A 15251-nucleotide genomic window follows, 5' to 3' on the forward strand; every position below is an offset into this window, starting at 1 on the left:
CTGCCCTCTGTATATTTAATGAAGACACCATCCATAGGAGGCAGATTAATTACTGTGTTTCCAATAACCAAGCTCCTTTGAGAATGACCCTCAGGAGCACCTGACAACTTTGGGTGCTATTTTTCCTTGCAGTTCACTGGAACTCTGTCAAACTGTCCTTCAGAAAGTAGAGTTGTAACAGTGTGATTGTACCTATAAAATTTTATCCTCATTACTTATAAAATAACTGGTACTTTATGAGCCACAGTTCACTTGTCAGGATTAATTTAGGATTCCAAATAGAAATGACTGATAGGTAGTTTATATCCAAAATGAGAACTTCAATGAAAGATCTGGGTTTAAGAAATAAATATGAATCATGTTGTTATTTACAATGCTTTCACAGCATATCACAGAAAACTCTGATGAAAACTGAATAAATAATAATTTATTATTTCAATTGACAGATAGTTCAAATGCATGGTGAATTCCAGGACCGGCTGATTTAATGACTCAAAAATATCATCAAAAACCCAAGTTCTTTTCCATATCTCAGCCCTCTTGGTTACAAAATGGCTGCAGCAATACCAGAAATTACATCCAGACACCATAAAATCCAGAATATGGAAAAAATGCCATCTTTTCTTATGTTATTTTCTTAGGTATAAAGAAACCTTTCCCAGCAGCCTCCACCAAAATTCCAGCAGTGTTTCCTTGGCCACCCTACACGTTCTTTCCTAAGGAATCACTGGCAAGAGGAGTGGGATTACCTTGACTGATCTAATACTCAGAATTTACTCCCCTGGAGGTGGAGATAAAGTCCAACATCCCCAGAATCACACGGCTAGGAGGAAGAAGGGTGGGTGTCTGAATAAAGCCAAAATTCTTATGGAAATGAGAAACAAGTGGAAATGGGTGCAAGGGGTGCAATTGAGAGCAAGTAAGGAAGCAAACATGAACTTCAGGAAATTAAAGAGGACCCAGGGAAGGTTAAGAGGCATTAGTCAAGGGACTAAAAGAACTTGGAAAGAAATGTTGAGGATGTTGTGTAGATTTAATATGACTTGGAATCCATTTGTTTAGGACTTACGTGAAGTTGTTTTAATCCACTTTTTATGACAATGACAAATTTAAAAGTTGCTTTGAAGTAATATGAAGTCAGTCTTGCCATCATATAATCATTCTACATCTGTTGTCATTGATAAGCAACCAGTAACCCAGCTGCTGAGGAGCCACAGTGGGGGCTTATCAATAAGAATGTGCAGTGGAGCATCCATGGCAAGGGCATATTTAGACTTTAAATACTGAGTTTGTGAGGACTATTTGAGAGTTTTTGTTTATGGGAGGTGAGACTCTTCCCTAACGGAAAAACTCTCTGAAGATCCTTGAGGCATTTGCTTCTCTTCTGGGAAGACACTCCATAGGCAGTGGTGATAACCACTCCATAGCCCCTTCATAAAGATCAGCCCACCTACCAACACACTGGCATTTTTGTTCCCTAGCAACATGCTCTAGCAACAGGAGATTTTTACTTTTGCATTGGCAACTAGAAATCCAGCCCTTGGATGGTCACAGACTCTAGAGGTGCTGCGTGTTATAAAAAGGTGTATACCTCATATTAAATCTGGGTTTTATTCCTTCACTTCCCCTTGCCTGAAACACTAATGTGATTAACCTGTCATTTGTTTGATGTATGTTATTTCTTTATTTGACTTAAGAAATATTACCCTGTATGCTATTGGCTTATTGTTATAATTTCCACAGCAAACCTGTGCTAAAGAAATTACTGGCAAAGACAAAATCAGTGTCTGAGCATAACTTTTGCTGCCTCCTCAAAACAGAAACAAAGGATAATCTGGGCCCACTGAAAAGACGGCAGGGAGGGAGAGAAACTGGACAGGAATTTTACTGTCGTGTGTCCATAAATACCTAAGGAAGAGGGTGTCCCATATATTCTGGCTCCTGATGAGGGAGGTTCCTGAGCTTACAATGACCACTACTCCAAACCACATCTTCTTAGATAGTCTTATTTCAGTGAAATTGTATTAGTCTAATCAACACACACTTAATACATCATTAAATTAAACTTAATTTTTACTTTATGATTTTTTATAGGAAGAAATTTACCAACTGGGAGCCCTGATCCTTTGAGTCAAACCCTCAGTAGTAGAGACTGACCTGCCAGCAACCATAATTGGATGCTGCCAGGCAACTAGGTTTGCTTGGTTCCTCGTCCCTCAGACGACCTCTGACTGTGATTTAGTCTCCCAAACCAGGAAGGAAATTGCCTATCTCCCCACTGTTCCGACACATGCACTCAAAATGCATTCACTTCATGCCTTCTGCTCTCAAACATGTTCCAATTTGAACAATAATAGAAAGCGCCATCCTCCTTGTCCTTCTGGAAAAATCTACTTTATTCCTCTTAACTGTTAAAGCCAATAACAACTCTGCCACGCAGCCACCCCAGTAATGCGCTCACACGTGGTGCCACAGTGCTGTCCACAAAACTCCGTTGGAGCCCTGGTCACTGGCCACTTTCCCCTACAAGACAGTGGATGAAATAAATGTAGATTTATTTATTATTAAATAAATTAAATAAATGAAATAACATTTAGTCCCTAGGTTATAAATGTAGAAACGATATTAGCACAATACTAATGTGTATTTTGTAATATACATGCAAAACCAAAACTGCTTTTAGTGACAATAGTGACAATCCTTCTTGTCTAATCTGAAATATGAGAAGATAGGACCAAAGAGGGCCTTTAATTTCTTTTATCCCATGCCTGTGATTTCATTAATTTACTAAAAATATCCGTATCTTCTTTGCAGACAGATATTTCAAGGTCCAAATCTTTTAACCAAGCTGCTGCCTTTGCTTAAATAAGTGAACCGGAAATTAGACATGAAGGGTTTTTTCCCTCATTTGAGAACTCAGCATGGCGTCTCACTTGCATCCTTACCATTTTTATGCAGCACTACTTAGTGTAAGCACCAGTAAGTGATTACACAGTGTGGTGTTATGTCAGTAAAATGTTCACAGTTTTTCCAGACAGTGTTTTTGAAGTTTTTCTTTTTAAAATTATCTAATTAAAGGAAGTGAACAAGAAGTTCCCAGATAATGCAGGAGAAAGCCTGGATGAGCTCAGGTACAATGATGACTCTTTAGATGCAACGCCAAAAGCATGACCCATGAAAAAAATGAATGGATATGCTGGACTTCATTACAATTAAAACACATCTGCTCTGAGGAAAATATCAAGAGAATAAGACCAGCCACAGACTGGAAGAATATATTTGCAATTGACCTATCTAGTAAAGGACTGTTATCCACAACGTACAAAGAACTCTTAAAACTCAACAAGATCATATGGTATTTGTCCCTCACCGCCTGGCTTATTTCACTTAGCATAATGCTCTCCAGTTCCATCCATGCCATTGCAAAGGGTATAAGCTCCTTCCTTCTCTCTGCTGCATAGAATTCCATTGTTTTTGGATCCACTCATTTGCTGGTGGGCACTTAGGTTGCTTCTAGTACTTGGCTATTGTAAATTGTGCTGCTGTGAACATTGGGGTGCATAGGTTCTTTTGGATTGGTGTTTCAGGGTTCTTAGGGTATAATCCCAGCAGCAGAATTGCTGGGTCAAAGGGCTAAGTGAAATAAGCCAGACGGTGAGGGACAAATACCATACGATCTCACCTTTAACTGGAACATAATCAACAAAAGAAAAAAGCAAACAAAATATAACCAGAGACATTGAAATTAAGAACAATGTAACAATAGCCAGAGGGGAGTGGGGAGGGGATAGTGGGGAGAGGGGTCTATAGGAGCTACTATAAAAGACACAAGGACAAAATCAAGGGGGAGGGTAGAGGTGGGGGAGGGAGGTGGGACTGGCTGGGGTGGGGTGGAGGGATGGGGGGAAAATGCAGACAATTGTAACTGAATAAAAAATTAAATTAAAAAAAAACTCAACAAGAAAACAACCTGATTATACAAAATGGGCCAAAGACCTTAACAAACAGCTCACTAAAGAAGATATATAAATGAAAAATAAGCATACAAAAAGATGCTCCAGCACTGGCCAGGGGACTCAGTTGGCTGCAGTGTTGTCCAGTGCACCAAAAGTTTGCAGATTCAATTCCTGGTCAGGGTACATAACCTAGATTGTGGGTTTGATCCTGAGATGGGGTGCATATGGAAGGAAACCAATTGATTATCAATGTTTCTCTCTCACATGATGTTTCTTTCTCTTTCTCTCCCCCTTCTCCTTTCCTCTCTCTCTAAAATCAATAAACTTATCCTCATCTGAAGATTAAAAATAAAAACATACTCCACATAAAATGTCATCAGGAACATGCAAATTAAAATGAGATAACACCTATTAGAATGGCCAAAATCAAGAACACTGACAGCACCAAATGCTGGCGAGGATGTGGAGCCAAGGAACTCTCATTTATTGCGGGGGGAAATGCAAAACGATACGGCCACTTTGGAAGACAGTCAGGCTTCCTTACAAAAGTAAACATATCATCACAATTTATTGTCCAATATATGCAAACCTCTGCTGGGTCCTTAAAATATATTCTCATTTAACCCTCAGAATAACTATATAAAGCATTATCAGTACTTTATAGATGAAGAAACTAAGGTTAAGAGGAGTTAGGTCACCCCTCCAATGTCACCAACTCCAACTAAGAAATGCCTGTGTCGCTTTCAGCTCGCTCCCGGCCAATTCGGCAAAGACTGGTTTGGGAAATTATGCGGCAGGCTTCAGCAAGCCATGCGTTCACTTACATGTCCCCAGCTAAGGCCTCTAGGCTTTCCAGAATCAAATAGCTGCAGAACACCCACTACTTCATTGTTTAGTGCTCAGGTGGGTTCCACTTTACAGATAGAAACTACACAAAAATGGCGAATCTTGTTATTAAGCAGAATCAAAAAACTAGAATCAAAAGTATGTCACTCCCAATATGTATATAATATATACTCATATATGTGTGCGTGTGTGTATATGCATTTTCACATAGAAATATATATGTGTGTGTGTGTGTATGTAAGTATATATTCAGGTAGTGTTTCCATTGCAGTGAGGCAGACTGCAAACTTCTTTATCTGCAGAGAGAAATAGATAAAGTAGTATTCTTGACATTCCTAGCATTGGGTACCCAGAATTTTAACTCATATATCTGATACAAAGCTGAACCCAGAATGTTGTCTGTGAGACCTTTATTTATATGGAAACAAAAAGGCCCAGATGAAGGAAGAGTGTGTATTTAATGTCTCTCTCAAAGGTCTTTGAAGCCATGGGCACTTGTTTAAACTAGTGTTAACTAGTTTTAACAGTTAGACCTACTTCATATGTCCTCTGCATCTAATGTATTTTTAACCTGAGTGGCAAGTAGTAAGGGTTAGCATTTTGTAACATAACTTTAAAAAGGCACCAACGTGAGTGCTTCTCTTTGCTTCTCCTCCCTGTCAAATCTCCCCACCATAAATTGGGAGTGATGAAAACATTTCCTACTGCCATTGCTAAAGGATGTTACAGGGGGAAAGCTAACTCCCATATTTTCATTTCAAGCTAAGTCAAGGCAAGCAGTATTTAATGTATGTTTCATCTGTACCAGCAGGGGCTATTTGGACTTGCAAGAAAAGCAGGCACCCTGTGAGCCTGTTTGCTTCTGTGAAATCTCAGGTGTTGGGTAAGAAGTCACATGAATGGCAGGAATAGCTGAGGAACTCCCACCAACAAACACTACAGTGGACACCGGGGGCATGCTACATGCTAAACCATCTCTACCAGGGCACGCCAGTTTGGCATTTGTATATATGTTTTTAAACACAATTTTCACACTGAAAACTTAGAAAGGCATCAGACCAGAGTTCTTTACCTTCCTGACTCATGACTATGTTTCCTTCTTAAAAAAGAAAAAGTTATAGAAGCATAGTGAAAGGTTCTGCATAAGAAAATTGATGTGAAAGAATAATTTGTAAGTGATATGATTAAGTCTATTCCACAGTGTAGAGGACAAGATAAATGCAAGTGGGCTTGCACTGTTGCAGAATCTCAAGTATGAGAGACAGTTAAGACTAAAAGTATAAGGCCCTGCCTAGTGTGGCTCAGTGGATCAAGTGCTGGCCTGAGAATGAAAGGGTCACCCGTTGGATTCCCAGTCAGGGCACATGCCTGGGTTTCGGGACAGGTCACCAGTTGAGGATGTGAGAGAGGCAACTACACATTGATGTTTCTCTCCCTCTCTTTCTCCTTCCCTTCCTGTCTATAAATAAATAAATAAATAAAAATTTTTAAAAGACTAAAAGTATAAGATTATAATGTGCAACTATGGTGATTTACAAATAGTGTTGAGAAGAGAAAGGATTATTTTTCTGGAATTGTTTATTGCTTGTCTGCTATAAAAGCAGGTGGCTGAGACATCCATTCAAAACCCCTTCCAACCTAGGAGTCTGTCTCCATTCCTTCATCCTGTAGTGCCACCTGTGGTTCCAAATTAGAAAGTGTCGGTTTAAAACAGAAACTCTAGATACTGTGAACAGTGCCCTGGTTTTAAATACTATCGTGGTTAACACTCAATTATATTTGCCTTTGGGGTTTGAATGGCATATCACTGTGGAGGGATTTGACAATATGCATCAAGAGATTTTAAAGCATTTGGACTCTTTAACCCAGTCAGCTGTGTTTAGGAAAGGATGAGAGAAATAGACACATGAATAAGAATATTTATTACAGTAGCATTTAAAATAACTTAATGCTTAAGTGATTATAACACATATACGGGATGGAATATGATGCATCTAATTATAAATATGTAAAAAAGAGAAAATTACCTTTAGTCAATTTCTATATTTTTCTCTTTCTATAAAAGAGATTTTAGGTCTTTTATAAGCTGTCAAAACCCTGAAGAGACATACAACTTTACATTGTGCAATAGTACACTAAAATAATGTAATGCATAACCCACAAAACTAAACAGCTATGTGCCTAGAATAGATAATGTATAAATATGCTGGAAGAGATTATTGTCTTTTGCCTATTTACCAGTCAAGTCAATGAGATAAAGTTCCTACTTTGCAGGAAAAAAACCCCATAAACCACTAACTAGATGGAAGTTCCATCTTTCTAAAACAAAACACACACACTTCCCTTGGGCTTCTATCCTGGTCTGCATCTCTGTACTGATCATAAAAGGGCCTGCCTGATCTCTTCATCTCTGCTCTGGGATCTACCTCATGTTACCTAATCAAGAACTCGCACCATCCACTATCTCTTTTTTTCTCTTTTATATATTCAACCCTTCTGTTCAACATGCTCACCAGCTTTAAACTATACTCAAGTGTCTATTACCTAAAATAATAATAATCAATAATCCCTCATTCAAACCCATGTCTTCCACCTCCTCACTTCCAGCAAACTATAGTCCTATCTCTAGCTCTCACTTCACATTCAATCTTTTTAATTTTTTTTAATTTTTTAAATATATTTATTGATTATGCTATTACAGTGGTCCCATTTGCCCCCCCTCACTCCACTCCATCCTGCCCACCCCCTCCCTCCCACATTCCCCCCCTATAGTTCATGTCCATGGGTCATACTTATAAGTTCTTTGGCTTCTATATTTCCTACACTATTCTTACCCTCCCCCTGTCTATTTTCCACCTATCATCTATGCTACTTATTCTCTGTACCCTTCCCCCCCTCTCCCCCTCCCACTCCCCTATTGACAACCCGCCATGTGATCTCCATCTCTATGGTTCTGTTCCTGTTCTAGTTGTTTGCCTAGTTTGCTCTTGTTTTTGTTTTAGGTGTGGTCATTAACAACTGTGAGTTTGCTGTCATTTTTACTGTTCCTATTTTTGATCTTCTTTTTCTTAGGTAACTCCCTTTAACATTTCATATAATAAGGGCTTGGTGATGATGAACTCCTTTAACTTAACCTTATTTGGGAAGCACTTTATCTTCCCTTCCATTCTAAATGATAGCTTTGCTGGATACAGTAATCCTGGATGTAGGTCCTTGCCTTTCATGACTTGGAATACTTCTTGCCAGCCCCTTCTTGCCTGTAAGGTCTCTTTGGAGAAATCAGCTGACAGTCTTATGGGGAGACCTTTGTAGGTAACTGTCTCCTTTTCTCTTGCTGCTTCTAAGATTCTCTCCTTCTGTGTAATCTTGGGTAATGTAATCATGATGTGCCTTGGTGTGTTCCCCCTTGGGTCCAGCTTCTTTGGGACTCTCTGAGCTTCCTGGACTTCCCGGAACTCTATTTCCTTTGCCAGATCGGGGAAGTTCTCCTTAATTATTTGTTCAAATAAGCTTTCAATTTTTTGTTCTTCCTCTTCTCCTTCTGGCACCCCTAATTCGGATGCTGGAACGTTTCAAGATGTCCTGGAGGTCCCTAAACCTCTCCTCATTTTCCCGAATTCTTGTTTCTTCATTCTTTTCTGGTTGGATGTTTCTTTTTTCCTTCTGGTTCACACCGTTGATTTGAGTCCCAGTTTCCTTCACATCACTATTGGTTCCCTGTACATTTTCCTTTGTTTCTATTTGCATAGGCTTCATTTTTTCATCTGGTTTTCAAACAGATTCAACCAATTCTGTGAGCGTCTTGATAACCAGTGTTTTGAACTATGCATCCGATAGATTGGCTATCTCTTCCTCGCTTAGTTGTATTTTTTCTGGAGCTTTGAAGTGTTCTGTCATTTGGGCCATTTGTTTTTTTTTTTGTCTTGGCGCATCTGTTACTTTAAGGGGCGGAGCCTTAGGTGTTCACCAGGGTGGGGTAACGCTCATGGCTGCCCTGTGATGCTGTACGTGGGGGGAGGGGCCGAGAGGGAGCAATGGCGCCTGCTCCACTCTCCACCGGATTTCAATATTTCACTCCGCTACCCACATTCAAACTGGGACCCTCTGGTGCTGGTTCCTGAGTGGGTGGGCTTGTACACACCCTCGGCCCCTGTGGGTCTCTCCAATGACCTCTCCTGTGAGGCTGGGAGTCTCTCCTGCTGCCGCCCCAACCCCCACGGGAGTTTTCAATCAGAGGTTTGAGGCTTTATTTCCCCCGAGCTGGAGCCCTGGGTTGCATGGTCTGCTTCACTCCCCGCCATTTGTCCGGTTTATCTGTGCGCGAATGTGGGGCCGCGGGGTGCTACCCGCCGCTCTGCCTGCCCCATTCTCCGCCACTCTGAGTCCGGCCCTCTTGGTTTATCTGTGAGACTGTGGGGCCGCAGGGTCTTCTAGTGCTCGGACTACCTGCGCCATTTGTCCCACACTCCGTCAGTCTCAGTCCCGCCATGGCCACACAAGTCCTCTCCCCCCGCCCCTTCACTTCTTAGAGGTCTCTAGGCATCTCAATTTGTACAATGGTATGTTAAATTTCAATGAAAAAAATTAACTACAGTTACAGCAACATGGATGGATCTCAGAAGCAATGCTAAGTGTCTGAATACATAGAAGCCAGTTACAATTAAAAAAAATAAACCTAAGCAATGTATGGCTTAGAAAATTGGGAATACTAAACTTATTTATATACTGATGAGAAAGATGCCATTTAAGTAGGAAATTGAAAGTATAAAGAAAGATAAGGGAGTTAATCTGAAGAGAATGGACTTCAAAAAATTACCCCTCTTATACTGGGGGTTCAGAGTGTTGTGATACCATTATTGACTGTGTGATATCTTCTTAATTTTTTAGTAGGAAGTATTGTACAAGGACAAAATCTTTCACTGAATAGTTTGAGTTTGTTGTCCAATCATTCTCCGACACTTCAGTGGGTATTAAGAACTACACCACAATCTTCAAAATCAGGAAATTAACATGTTTGTTAGTGTAGATGTTAATGCTGATCAAAGCCTCACACTTCATTCAGGATTCACCAACTGTCTCAATAATGTCTTTTATAGCAAAAAGACCAAATTTGGAATCATAAGTTTCCTTTAGTCTCCTGGTCTGGAATAATTCCTTAGTGGTTCTGTGATACTTATGACCTCAGCACTTTTTATGTTTATGGACCAATTATTTTCTAGAATGTCTCCCAATTTAGGTCTGTCTAATGTCTCAAGGTTCGTAGACTTAAAGCATGCCTCTTTAGGAGTGTGTCACAGAAGCGATGCTGTGTTCTCATCGCATCCTACCAGATGGAACAGATCAATAGTTCTCATTTGTCCCATACTGATGGTGTTCACCCTGATGACTTGAAAATATTGCTGAAAAGGCATACTGGCCAGGCTTCTCTACTCTAACATTAGCCTTCCTCCCCTTTGTCACTAGTAAGTATTTTGTAAGGAGGGAATTTGAAAAGTTGTAAAAATATTATTTCTCCCTGAACTTTTCATTTATTCGTTTATTTGTTTATATCTGTGTGGACATATGGTTTTCTAATTCAGTAAGTGGATTACAATGTTACTTCATTATTTAATTTGATGCTCAAATTACCTAGATTTGGCTAGTAGGGGCCTATTCAAGTTGGGTTTTGAGACCTTTAGACATGTCTGCATTTCTTTATGCCCTTCTTTGCTTTCTGGCACAAACACTGTTCCAAGTTTATCTTATACTTTTCCTGACCCATCCCTGGAATCAGCAGTTTTACCAAGGTTCCCTGGTTATTTATAGAGAGAAAAAGGCAGTATTTAGAAGCTATGATTGGTGTGCTAGTGGTGTTCATTGCTATTGAGGTATGTCTCCTCCTCTCTCAGTGAACAATCCTAGGAAATACATTCACAGCTGTATTTATTTCTATATTTAAATATATTGAGAAGCAAGAGTTCACACTGATGCCTCCAATTTTAGTGCCATATCACAAATTACTCTCTTTCTGTATTTGTAACTCACATCCCCATTAACGAGAAATTGGCTTTCATTTCTTTATGTAATCCTTTATTTGATCAATTCCCCAATGTAATCAATCTTCACTGTAATCAACACTGCGGTCCCCTGCCCAGTGCAGACACCCTCCTTTCCTCACTCAGCTCTGACTCTTGATCAGCAGGGCCTTAATTATCCCCTCAGCTTGAAGAACCTTTGTACAGGCACCTGGCTAAAGGCCTCCTTCTTCATACAACACTTACTTTAGAAACTTTGTGATCACAAATCCTTTCTCTGCTTATTTAAATTGCATGTAAATATTCTCCCAGATTATCATTCTCAGGATTGTCATTCTCAAGCACCAGGGAACCATGTCTTTGAAATGTAAACATCAAAGGAGCTAGCACCCCTGTCCCAAAGTCTCTGTGGGAAGGTGGAAGCCTAACTTAGATGGGTTCTAACTAACAAAACCCTGATGGCCTAATAACCAAGAAAAACATTTGCAAACTCAGGAGTTGCCCAATGTGCTCCACACATTCCACTGACCAACCCTACCCCCTGGTAGTTCAGCATTTTCCCATGAGTTTTTTTAGGGGAACCTCCCTGGAAATGGGGACAGGGGTAGAAGCACTGAAGATGGGGCATGCTTGTGCACCTCAGCAACAGAAACAATGCACACATGATACAGCAAAAGAGTCACGTGGGTGACTGAAGGGACACTTCTCATCAACACGGAAGATGCCGAATATGGCGGATATGCAGGTGTGCGCATCATTCACCCTCTGGTTGCCAGTTGCTGTCTCAAAGAGCTGGAAAGGAGCTATCACTTGGATAAGTGTCAGATTGCACTGATGTTATTGAAAGAGAATTTATTCTATGATTCTGGAATAGGAATAGACAAATTCCAAAATTGTGTGCAAGCTCTTCTGCTTACAGGACAGCGCAAAGACTAAGCAGATGAAACAGACACTTTATTTCCTCCATTAATTGAAGCTTTACAGAATGATGAAGTTGAAAAGGTCTTGAAACAAGGAAGTGTTCGGTTCCCACAGAGTACATTCATTTGTCAGGCCTTAGCAAGACATTTCTACATTAAAGAGAAAGACTTTGACACTGCTCTGTATTGGGCAAATGAGGCCAAGAAGAAAGCTCCCAAAAATTCCTATATCTCAGATACACTTTGTACACTTGGCCAGGTGTACAAAAGTAAAATCAAATGGTGGTTGGATGAAAACAGAAACTGCAGGGATATCACTGTTAATGACCTAACACATTTCCTGGAAGCTGCCGAAAATGCATCAGGAGCTTTCAAAAAATCCCAGGAGCAAACTGATAGGAAAGACTATGAAACAGAGACCTGGTCACCACAAAAGTCCCAAAGAAAATATGACATGTATAATACGGCTGGTTTCTTGGGAGAAGTAGAAGTTGGTCTTTACACTATTTAGATTCTTCAGCTCACTCCCTGTTTCCACAAAGAAGAAGAATCATCTAAAAAAAAACTATGGCAGAATTTTTATCAGGAAAGAGGAATATTCCTACAGATCCAAAAAATGAATATTATTTGACTCTCAGCAAGTTCACATCCTACTTACAAAACTTGCAGTCAGATATGAAAAAATGCTTTGATTTTTTTGCTGATTATTTGGTTCTTTTAAAAACAAGGAATATGCTAAAGGAAACTGTGGAAATCTTATTAAGCAAGAAAATCAGCCGTTGTTTCAGTAGATACGTGGAACTTTTCTGCCCTTCGGATCTGGGTTCATTACAAAGCAAAGAGAGCCAGTTACTCCGAGAGGAGAATTGTAGGAAAAGTCTAGAAGCTTTGAGAGCAGATAAGTTTTCTGGACTTCTGGAATACCTTAACCCTAATCACGAAGATGCTGCAGCCACTATGGAAAACATAGTGAACCAGTACACGTTCCTCTTGCAGCAAAATCCACATAAACGGCTGGCAAAGGAGAAACAAAATTTCATCTTGGCCAACATTATTCTCAATTGTTTAAAACCCAACTCCAAGTCCATTCAGCCACTTAACATACTTAAAAAACAGCTCCGAGAAGTGTTACAATTCGTAGAACTCAGTCATCCATATCCAGACCCTTATTTCTTGGCCTGCCTGCTGTTCTGGCCAGAAAATGAAGAGCTAGATGAAGATGCTGAACTAATGGAAAAGTATGTTTCATCCTTAAATAGATCCTTCAATAGGCAGTACAGGAGAATGTGCAGGTCCAAGCAGGCAAGCACACTTTTCTACCTGGGGAAGAGGAAGGGTCTCAACAGTCTTGTTCGCAAGGCTGAGATAGAGCAGTATTTCAGTAAAGTACAAAATATAAATTCCTTCTGGCAGAGTGGAGATGTGTGGAAAAAAAAGGAAGTCAAAGACCTCCTGCGTCGTCTCACTGGTCTGGCTGAAGGCAAGAAAATCTCTATCGTATATGGAACAGAGAAAAAAATAAAAATACCAGTAACATCCGTTTATTCAGGTCCACTCAGAAGTGGTGGCAACATAGAAAGAGTGTCCTTCTACCTTGGCTTTTCCATTGAAGGCCCTCTAGCATATGATATAAAGTTATATAAGAAGATATATTAGCTCACTGGTCAAGATGGAGGGGTAGGTAGACACGCCTCTTCTCAATTCATAATCATAAGAAGGAAGAAAACTAACTTAGAAATGAAAAACACCCAGAATTGCCAGAAAATCACCCAGAAAAAAAACCCAGAACTGTAGGGAAGTCTGACGAACAAGGATTTAAAGGAGCTATATTCATCCAGTGAGTTGGAGGGGTGGAGACGGAGAGTTGGGGCGTTGAGTTGGACAGACAGCAAGGTGATGGCAGCCAGTGGAATGGGCAGCCCCACATTCACATGTGGTGGATAAAAATCAGGGGGACACTTTTTGAGCCAGTGAGCCCAGCTCTAGGCCACACCATGCAGCCCAGGGCTTCAGCACTGGGAAAGATAAAGCTGCATAACTTCTGGTTGTAAACCCAGTGTGGGGGTAGGCGGAGGAAGAAACTGCCAGTAGATATACAAAACCACCCACCCTGGAAACTGCCAGGATAGCAGCTGATGGGGCACCAAGCATATACAGGAAGTGGGTGAAGTGACTGGAAATGGGGCAAGGTCCTCACAAGCCCCCAGAAGTGAGCCAGCAGCAGCATTGTTCCCTCTTCAATCCTTCCCCCATACACAGAGCCACGGTTACCCCATACTGATGAATGCCCAAGGCTCTTCTCCATACAACTTAACAGGTACACTAAAACAGAATCAAAGTGGCTATACCTACTACACAGATGCAGGGAGGCTGCCAAAATCAGGAGACAAAGAAATATAGCCCAAATGAAGGAATAGAACACAACCTCAGAAAAAGAACTAAGTGACGTGGCAATAGCCAACCTATCAGATGCAGAGTTCAAACATTGTTTGTCCAAATGCTCAAAGATCTCATTGAATACAGCAAAAGCATAAGAGAAGAAATGAAGACTCTACTAAGGGAAATACAGAAATATCCATAGGAAACCAACAGTGAAGGGAAGGAAACTGCGATTCAAATCAATGATTTGGAACATAAGGAAGAATAAACATTCAACCAGAACAAAAAAAAAATGAAGAAACAAGAATTTTTTAAAAAGAGAGAGAAAAGTTTAAGATGACTCTGGGAAATCTCCAAAAGGGCCAACATCTGAATCATAGGGATGCCAGAAGGAGAAGAGGAAAAGCAAGAAATTGAAAATTCATTTGAAAAAATAATGAAAGAAAACTTCTCTAATTTGGCAAAGAAAATAGACATACAAGTCCAGGAAGCACAGAGAGTCTCAAAGAGGGCCACACCAAGACATGTCATAATTACAATGCCAAAGGTTAAAGATAAAGAGAATTTGAAAGGTAGAGAGAGAAAGGCAGAGAGGTATCTACAAAGGAGTTCCCATAAGACTGTCAGCTGATTCTGAAAAGAAACTTTGCAGGCAAGAAGGGACAAGAGTTATTCAAAGTTATGAAAATCAAGGACCTACAACCTAGACTACTCTATCCAGTAAAGCTATTGTTTAGAATTGAAGGATAGATAAAGTACTTCCCAGGTAAGGTAAAGCTAAAGGAGTTCATCATCACCAAGCCCTTATTACAGGAAATGTTAAAGGGACTCACTTAGGAAAAAGAAGATCAAAACTATGAACATTAAAACGACAATAAACTCAACAACCATCAACAACTGAATCTAAAAAACGTACACAAAGACTAAGCAAACAACTAGAACAGGAATAGATATGGAGATCATTTGGAGAGTTATCATCTGGGAAAGAGAAGGGGGAGAGTGCGGGAAAAAATAGAGATTAAGAAGCATAATTGGCAGGTACAGAATAGACAGTGATGTTAGGAACAGTATAGGCAATGGAGAAGCTAAAGAACTTAATATGCACAACACATGGACATGAACTAAGAGGAAGGATC

At 40.1% G+C, this 15251-nt stretch overlaps 1 protein-coding gene across 1 annotated transcript; it reads left to right on the forward strand.

The window, feature by feature from the left end:
• The first annotated feature begins 2921 nt into the window (after positions 1 to 2921).
• LOC112319820 (sterile alpha motif domain-containing protein 9-like) lies at positions 2922 to 13392 on the forward strand. The gene is given in 4 exon segments (XM_024577198.2): positions 2922 to 2969; positions 3079 to 3131; positions 11488 to 12292; positions 12295 to 13392. Coding segments are annotated over 4 exon segments (2004 nt in total).
• Positions 13393 to 15251: the final 1859 nt, after the last annotated feature.

The sequence above is a fragment of the Desmodus rotundus genome, chromosome 6 (assembly GCF_022682495.2).
Source record: "Desmodus rotundus isolate HL8 chromosome 6, HLdesRot8A.1, whole genome shotgun sequence".
Classification (NCBI taxonomy): Eukaryota; Metazoa; Chordata; class Mammalia; order Chiroptera; family Phyllostomidae; genus Desmodus; species Desmodus rotundus.